The 9235-nt window shown below is 41.0% G+C and overlaps 1 protein-coding gene across 3 annotated transcripts in view; it reads left to right on the top strand.

The window, feature by feature from the left end:
- Positions 1-947: 947 nt before the first annotated feature.
- Positions 948-9235, top strand: part of nadsyn1 (NAD synthetase 1) — a 19527-nt gene continuing 11239 nt past the window's right edge. Inside the window, exons 1-9 of one of the 3 annotated variants that reach the window (XM_014001514.1) lie at positions 948-982; positions 1087-1183; positions 2499-2559; positions 4974-5090; positions 5166-5219; positions 5308-5394; positions 7920-7971; positions 8144-8232; positions 8353-8470. In XM_014001514.1, coding sequence (XP_013856968.1) covers positions 1099-1183; positions 2499-2559; positions 4974-5090; positions 5166-5219; positions 5308-5394; positions 7920-7971; positions 8144-8232; positions 8353-8470 — 663 coding nt within the window. In that variant the 5' untranslated portion in view covers positions 948-982; positions 1087-1098. Of the gene's footprint in view, positions 983-1086; positions 1184-1940; positions 1975-2498; positions 2560-4392; positions 4550-4973; positions 5091-5165; positions 5220-5307; positions 5395-7919; positions 7972-8143; positions 8233-8352; positions 8471-9235 lie in introns of those variants that run through there. The other 2 variants (XM_014001517.1, XM_014001515.1) reach the window with 2 other exon arrangements.

The following is a 9235-nucleotide window of genomic DNA, read 5'->3' as shown; positions in this document are numbered from 1 at the left end:
CCTAATCCAGATAGGGACAAGAGACACACAATGGATGATTTTCTATAGCATGAAATACAGACATTTAAACATTAAACCAGTGATGGGCAACACTAATCTAAAAATTAGTTTCACCAGCCCTAAAGCACTAACTCATATACTTAGATCCCCTAATTCTAAAGCATTAATACACTGAAAATTTAGTAAAAGCTAATTTTAAAGCCCAAAAATAACTCAGTCAACCCATGAATAATCTTAAACAGACGAGTCACATGTTGCCATGTTGCTCTCCTAAGACTTATCATTGACATCCCACAGCTGTATTTGGGTTTACATATTGTCATCTAGAAGAAAAGTGACACACACACAAACAAAATGTGTGACAGCTTTCACCTTCAGCTGTTAACATTATCATTGATCAATAACATTTATAGACCTTAGTTAGTGCTTCTAAATTTAGCCTATACATTTAGCAGGTGCTAATCCACTAATAAATTTTAAAATTAGCAAAATCCTAAGGCACTAATCAGGAAATTAGTTCCCCATTAGTGCTTTAGGGATACTGTGCCCACCACTGCATTAAACATGATGTTAATCTTAATCTGTAACTTTTGAAAATGTGTGTTTAGGTAAATTTATTTGACTGTTTTGTAGGAATTCACATATTTGTAATATTTGTGCAAAATTTATATTTTCTTAATAAACAACTTCTATGTTTTTTAAAGAAACGTAATTAAAATTTTCAATCCATGCCTTTTGTACTAACCACTGTTTTTTTCTAACTCTTGTAGATGAAAAATATCAGTTAGGTAATATAAAAAGAAACAGCTTTGGTGACCCATATTCTCTTATATTTATAAGATAGACACATGATTTATTTTGGTATTCTTCTTCTTCTTCCTGAAGGGGGCAGCACCAGTGATAATAACAGAAGAAGAAGAARAAAAAGGAGACGAAGAAGAGCCGCCCTGTAGTTCTAGTTCAACGTGCCGTTAATAACGGGGTTAATAACAATAAACACTCATTATTCTCCAGAGTTCACGGATTTATCGAAACAAACCGAGTCCTTTGCCTCATTCACTATTTTGTATCGTGACCTCCTGTCAGCGCGAGGAGAACATGGGCCGGAAGGTGACGGTCGCTACCTGCTCGCTGAATCAATGGGCTCTGGACTTTGAAGGCAACTCGGAGAGGATACTGAGGAGTAAGCGCTGTTTCATATTCARCTTACTAACTCAGACTGTTTGGGTTGTGTTAATTTGTATTTATTAACAAAAATACACTTTGACTCAAAACACTGYCTCCCGGAAGTAACAGGATAACTTTGCAAAACGTCTTAGATCTAATCACTAAATTAAATCAGTCCCAGACTGATTTATCCAATGCAGGATATTATAAAGAGTGCACAATGTAAATCWTTGATTTATAATTTTGATATGAAAHACATTTCGTTATGTCCCCGAGGCTATTAGCATAACTTCGTGTGGTTGCCGGTTKWTKTTTTTTTTTTTTTTTTTTTTTTGGCCCAGCTGTGCGGTTCCACACCTGGGATTGGCTGACATGTGTTGACTCCGCCCAGCAGACAACGCTTTACGTTCTGATTAGTCTGTTCCTCCTGAGGCCAATTTAAATCCGTCTCCGTTCAATGGCTGTGATTTACCTGAGCAGCTCCCTTGTGATTTGCTAAAGTGTTTGAACAAATATATAATCAACAATATATGACTGAGTAATACATTATCTTGTTCTCAATTTCCAAAAGTAGTGTAAAWATCATTTAGCTCATAGAAATGCTTGTGCACTTTGAAATCTGTCTTATGTAGATGCTCTTGAAGTATCAACATTTATTCAAAGTGTTTGTACATTTCTTTATTTTCCTTTTGTTCTATGTTAATTTTGATTGTCAATTATTATGTGAGGTGTGCTGCTGACCTCTTGACCAGGCCATCCTTGAAAAAGAGATCTTGATCTCAACGGGCTCTACCTGGTTAAATAAAGGTGATTGATTGATTGATTGATTGATTGATTGATTGATTGATTGATTGATTGATTGATTGATTGATTGATTGCACTTGTTGCAATATTATTTTGTTTTAAAAGGTTGTATGGTTGTGGATTTTCTTCATGGTTTATAGTTTGTTATTCAAAGTTATGTTAGCTTTAATTGTTGGGTGACTTACTGTAACTTTACATTAGATTAAAAGTTATACTGTATAACCCCCAACTAATGTTGATTAACAGTTAGTTATGCCTTCTTTGTTCTCATTAGTTAAAACACAAAATATTTAACAATTAATCACTTTTGAAACTATTCCATCTGGTTTGGTGTCACTTTGCCCTTCTCTCTTGGTGATCCAACTCGTAACAATTTTGTATCTAATTTTTTTAAAAGGACCTAACCTATATACAAAGACTTTTTCATTGTTGACACAACTGATGTATTTTTTCCCAGTCTGAATCCATAATAACATCTATTTTGTTTCGTAAGAAAGCAGTAATGCCTTCTGCGTGTTTTTCTGCAGGTATTGAGATTGCCAAAGATCAAGGAGCCAAATACAGACTGGGTCCAGAGTTAGAGATATGGTATGTAGAGAAAATGTCTGTTCTCAAAATGTTTCRTGAGGTTTCACACCTTTAGCTTTGGGCACAGTATACTGTATGTGACACACTCAATATTATTTACAAACAAACAATAAATAAATAAATAAATAAACTAGATATCACATAGCCGTAACATAATGGCCCACTCGGACTCAAAGTCCCCCACCTCCCGCGGAACGTGTTCAAAGTTCTCCCGGAGGTGTGAGTTGAAGCTCCGTCTGGGGGGAGACTCTGACAGACTTTCCAAGCAGACCCTCACTATATGTTTGGGTGTGCCAGGTCTGACCGGCATCCTCCCMCTCCATGGAGCCAACTCACCACCAGGTAGTGGTCAGCTGAAAGCTCCACCACTCTCTTCACCCGAGTGTCCAAAACATGCAGCCGCAGATCAGATGAAACGACAACAAAGTCAATCATCGAGCTGCGGCCTAGGGTGTCCTGGTGCCAAGAGCACATACGGACTCTGGATAAAGGCTCCGGATGTTGTGTGGTTGTGTTGGTTGACGCAACACTACAATATCGCTTGATTGTCGGGGGCAGTTCCCCTGGATTGGCAGACCGAGGTGGTGGTGCCCCTATTTTAAAAGGGGGACCGCAGAGTGTGTTCCAACTATAGGGGGATCACACAAGCCTCCCTGGTAAGGTCTATTCAGGGGTCCAGGAGAGGAAGGTCCGTTGGATAGTCGAATCTCAGATTCAGGAAGAGCAGGGTGGTTTTCTTCTTGGTCATGGAACAGCGGACCAGCTCTACACCCTCAGCAGGGTCCTGGAGAATGCTTTTGAGTTCTCTCAACCAGTCTACATATGTTTTGTGGACTTGGAGAAGGCATTTGACCGTGTCCTTCGGGAACTCCTGTGGGGGGTACTCTGGGAGTATGGGGTAAAAGGCCCATTGATACGGGCTGTTAGGTCCCTGTACAACTGGTGCCAGAGCTTGGTCCGCATTCCCGGTTGTAGTAAGTCGGACTCATTTCTGGTGAGAGCTGGACTCTGCCAAGGTTGCCCCTTGTCACCAATTCTATTCTTAATGTTTATGGACAGAATTTCTAGGTGCAGCCAAGGCGTTGAGGGGATCCTTTTTGGTGACCTTATGATCGCATTTCTTCTTTTTGGGATGATGTGGTCCTATTAGCTTCATCAGATCATGATCTCCAGCTTTCACTGGAGCGGTTTGAAGCCGAGTGTTTGATGCGGCCAGGATGAGGATCAGTGTCTCCAAATTCAAGASCATGGTCTTGAGCTGGAAACGGGTAGGTTGCCTTCTCCGGGTTGGGGAGGAGGTCCTGCCCCAAGTGGATAAGTTTAAGTATCTCGGGGTCTTGTTCATGAATGAGGGAAGAATGGAGCAGGAGATCGACAGGCGGATTGGTGCTGCGTCTGCAGTGATGTGGGCACTGTACCGGTCTGTCGTGGTGAAGCAAGAGCTGAGCCAGAAGGCAAAGCTCTCGATTTACCACTCAGTCGATGTTCCTACCCTCATCTACGGTCACGAACTTTGGGTAGTGACCSAAAGAACGAGATCACGGATACAAGTGGCCGAAATGAGTTTCCTCTGCAGGGTGTCTGGGCTCTCCCTTAGAGATAAGGTGAGAAGCTCAGTCATCTGGGAGGGATTCAGAGTAGAGTCGCTGCTCCTCCACGTCAAGGGGAGCCAGTAGAGGTGGTTCAGGCTTCTGGTTAGAATGCCTCCTGGACGCCTCCCTGGTGAGGTGTTCTGGGCATGTCCCACTGGGAGGAGGCCCAGAGGAAGACCCAGGACACGCTGGAGGGACTATGTTTTGCAGCTGGTCTGGGAATGCCTTGGGAGTCCTTCAGACGAACTGGCCTAAGTGGCTGGGGAGAGGGAAGTGTGGGTCTCTCTGCTCAGGCTGCTGCCCCCGTGACCTGATCCCGGATAAGGGGCAGAAAACGGACGGACAGACGGACAACAGAGCAGGTGATAAAGAGAAGAATCTGTGCGGTCTTTGACCCAGTTAAGTAAACACTGACCTGAAGACGTCTGTGCAGAATCAAAACATTGTACATGTCAGTGACCACAGGCAACGTTTGTAAACTGATCATATCTTACAGAAAATAATGACCAAGTTCTTCGTATTAAAAGATGATTCTGCAAACTTTTAAATTACTCACTGGAATTTGCTTGTTACTCGTTCCTGTGTTTTGGCTCAGTTTTTTATTAAATACATAATGACAGTATAATATGTAATGTGCAGTTCGTCTGAGGTTGTATTTGTGGCATTTCAAAACTTAATACAAGCTGAAAATTGAAAAAGAATATTTTTTTACCCCCTGACTTTAAGTAATAGACAAGCCAATCAATAAAACACAGTTTTTGTTACATTTCTGTTTTATCCCACTCATCTCAAATGTTTTTTCGGATGTTCTTCATTCGGCAGCGGTTTCGGCTGCGCTGACCACTTCTACGAATCGGACACGCTGCTCCACAGCTTCCAGGTCCTAAAGACTCTGCTGGAGTCTCCCATTACCCAGGACATCATCTGCGATGTTGGGATGTAGGTGGTGTGGTTGTTTGAACTTAACCTGTGACATATTTTACACGGTACTTGAGCTTTGTGTTTGGTGTCCAGGCCCATCATGCATCACAACGTGCGTTACAACTGCCGGGTCCTGTTCCTCAACAGGTGCGTTATGGATCGGACAAATGTTTCACAAGTTCAGCAGAACCTTACAGAAACCTCACTTTGTCCTTCTACATTTTGCTTCTTGTAGAAAGATTTTACTGATAAGGCCTAAGATGCTGATGGCTGACTATGGCATTTACAGAGAGAGACGCTGGTTCTCACCTTGGAGGTCAAGGTTGGTCAGCTTTCAGAATTCCTTTACACACTGTGGAGGTGAAGTTTGTTTTGTTTTTTGTTTTGCCAGGAAAACAACATAACTCAAATCACATGTCATGATTTGAATCATAAAAGCTTTCACGTGTTCTAGAGACATCGGCTGTGTCCAAAACGGCAGGACGGGTCCTCCGAAGGTCAAATTTGTCGGCCGCATACGTCACAGCGCCGCGACGAAGGACGTCCAAAACCGAAGACTCCTCYGATGCGGCCGACAAATAYGTCCTTCCTTTKSCCCRAWTYGAAGGACAGGTCYGATGGATCCTTCCCGGCCCAGCATATCCCATAATGCATTGCGGCCCGACCGGAGATTTTTTTATGCTAGTAATGGCGGACGAAGCGAGAGAAAAGAATAAGTTTTAAATAAAAATATGGTGATATAAAAATTAAAAAAATTTAGCGGTTGTAATTCGAATACTTTTATCATTTGTATGGACATGTTTTTAAATATTTTTTTCGTCAAAAAAAAACGTGAAATAAACATGCACCTACAGCGGGTCAATTAGTTCTTCAAATGATATTTTTAAGTTAATTTTATAGTTTTGTGATATTAATAATGATAATGTATTGATAATTTTCTAGTTTTGATTTAAGTTTGCTTGTTTAGCGTCGTCACAGTTGCTAGGTGACATGACGTACGCCGGGGTAAGGAGGGGAGGCTAGACCGTCCAAATTCACAGCCTCTTTTTCTCCGGTCTTCCCAGTCTACCAAGGACCCGGCCCGCCGCGACCAGGGAGTCTGGGTCCTCCGGAGGACCCGGCCTGTCGTTTTGGACACAGCTATCTATTCTCCAAACTGTTCAAAGCTTTTCTAATCCGAGGTTGTAATTTAACTACAAATCTCATCTAATTAAAACATTTCAACACTTTCATTTGTAATACTTTTATCTCTCGATGGCCAAATAGTTTTTTGTAAACTGATTAGTTTCCAGTCATCCAAATGACCACAGGTTGTGTTTATTTGTGTCTCTGCAACACACAGACCTGTTAAACAGGACATAAAATCTTCATGATTCAAAGGTCTCCAAAAACTGAAGAGCTTGGCAGAAACATGTGGTTACTCAGTAGCTAACCTTACTGTAGTCCGATACCAAAAGCACTGAATTCTCAAAATGCATCTGATCAGCATGTATCAGCTTATGCTTCACAGCAAATGTATCTTTTTAAAGAATAACCTTTTTAGAGACATGAGCAGTAATGTTTGAGAACTGTGCTTTTTTTAAGTGAGCCTGATTTGAGGGAACAAGATTTTCATAAATAACCATCAGATTTTGGTGCAGAGACAATCTTCTGGTTTGTGTGATTTTATTCATTTTTCAGGCATCAAGCTCTTTCTGTCTCTGTGACTTTCAGCATCACCCTCTATCCTGCTGCAGACATATTTAGCTGAACATTGAGGTGTTATTTTAACAGACTTTCATTCAATCTGCGATGTCATTCAAGGTCTTAAGACATATTCTTTTAGTTCATGCAAAAATAACATAAGCAGCAAATCCAGAGTAAGAATTATTGATGGAAGCTCTTATATCAAATTATATTTTGGTATTTTTACACAGAAAAGCTGAGACTGATGCAAGCAAAACTTCAAACAGCCTTTAAAAGGAACTTGTTTGTCGACTGAGCTTTTACAAAAGAACTTCTTTAAATCTCCCATCCCAGCTCTCAGTGCCTTTTATATGATTTTCATTCAGCTGGGCAGGGAAATGCATGAAATGCCTCCAGAGAAAAGCTGTTGCACATTTTGTTTGCTCATAAATCAAATGAGTGAAATCCTCTTTCAGATGGCATGAGATCTCTGCTAAAGATTTAAACTTTTATATATTTCTTTAAAATGGTCTCCAGGGAGGGATGTGAGGCCCTGATGATTCTCAGTCTTCTCTTTAGTCACACTCACTGTTCTGAGATGTGATGAAGTCAGGATGCTTTCAGTAGTGATATAGAGGAGGATTCCTACAAGATTCAGCCTCCTGACCAAGTATTTCTTCAGCTGAGCTTTACTGTCCAGCTGTGTGTGTCTTATTTTTTATTATTATGATTTTGTCTGCTTGTTATGTTGTTTCTTGTCTCCGTGTTGRGAGTCCAGGAGAGGCTCGCCCTGATTCTTTTCTGCCAACCCTCTCAGCAGAGGAGCCACTGGTGTGCAGGGTGTGTGGGGGGATTATTCAGCATGTTTTTGTTCAAAGTGTGCAATTAGCTCTTCAGTTTTGTCGGCCTGCCTTTTAGGAGGAGGTTTATGAAAACTCACACAACCAGACAAGATAAAAACACTCTACCTGTCAGATTCTGTTCCATCACCTGCTTCTAACTCACTTTGATCATCCTAGCTAATGTACTATATTTCACTTTTTATGCTTTTATGAAAATGACATCTCAATAAAATGTTGCATTTTATCATGTAGCTTGCTCCACATGTTCCCCCGTGCAGCCCAAGATGGAGCTCATGTTTTTTTTCTTTCATTTATTGCACACATTGTATGTTTCCTCAAGGCAGGTGGAGGAGTACTTCCTGCCCAGAATGATCCAGGCAGTAACTGGTCAGGTAGGACACATAATTAAATCTAAGCTTATTGGGTTTGCTGGTGTTATCATGTCAGGTTCAATGTTGAATCCATCATTTTTATTTTATTTATTTGGATGACTGATTTTTAGATTTGTTAGATTCTCAGAGCACTTCAGCAGAACATCTATGTTTTATGTTTTTTTTTGATCAGGACACAGTCCCGTTTGGTGACTGTGTGTTGTCAACAAAGGACACTTGTATCGGGACTGAACTGTGTGCAGAGCTCTGGGCTCCTAACAGGTAGGACAGATCAGCACTGTAAGTCAAAATAAGCTTTGTCATTGATGCTCACACTGCCAAGAGTTTTATTACTAAAAAGAGATTTGACTTGAGGTCATTGCGTGTCTCCACGTTGCTCAGCCCTCACATTCAGATGGGACTGGATGGGGTTGAAATCTTCACTAACTCGTCTGCGAGCCACCATGAGCTCCGCAAAGCTGACCAAAGAGTCAACCTGGTCAAGTCTGCTACATTCAAGGTACCCAGAGTCAGTAGAAAGCAGAGTGTTTCAATGTATGGAAATGTAAAAATCAGTGTTTTAAAGTGCCTGTGACAGTAATTTTTTRTAGTAAACATGATTGCACTTTTGAAAACATAACATTAATAGCATATTGCAAAAACAAATTTCACGCCCCTGAGATGAACAGTTGTTGAGATATTCGCACATGAAGAAACAGGAAGTGACGTCAAAGGGGACTGTCTGCATGTAAACAGAGCATTGTTACAACAGCTGATAACACAGACTCTAGAAAAGAATCTGATGTTTCTTTAGATTATTTTGACTCTTTATCAAACACAGATGATGAAGAGTTAAAGTTTAAATGATACTGTTTTAATWAACAAGGGCCAGAGAGCTTATCTTATTAAAGAGTAACTTACCCCAAAATTAACTTTTTTTAGCTGATAAATTGCCTAGAATGTGTCTAAAATGTTATATAGTACTGTTTCTGTGCTAATTTTGATGTTTTTGTGCGTATTTGTTCAAATCTGTAATATTTGGTCTAAAAACGTGTTTTTGCTGCTCATATGGGTGGAGCAGTGGTACTGCAGGCTAATTTGCATATTGGTTAACGGCTCTCCCCGGTGACGTGTCTTCTCCACGGTTTCGTCACAGCGGCTGTGTTCTGGTTTAAAGCCTCTCTCTAAGACACGCCCCTGCAGCAGTCAGAGAGTGGAACAGTTAGCAAGCTTAGCATGATCGTCTGTTGACCTTCTGCCTCGGGTGGGGAGAGCTGACTGCTGC

Source organism: Austrofundulus limnaeus, unplaced genomic scaffold (genome assembly GCF_001266775.1).
Source record: "Austrofundulus limnaeus strain Quisiro unplaced genomic scaffold, Austrofundulus_limnaeus-1.0 Scaffold9, whole genome shotgun sequence".
Lineage (NCBI taxonomy): Eukaryota > Metazoa > Chordata > Actinopteri > Cyprinodontiformes > Rivulidae > Austrofundulus > Austrofundulus limnaeus.
The sequence above is the reverse complement of the archived record's forward strand: the minus strand, read 5'-3'. Positions and strand labels throughout refer to the sequence as shown.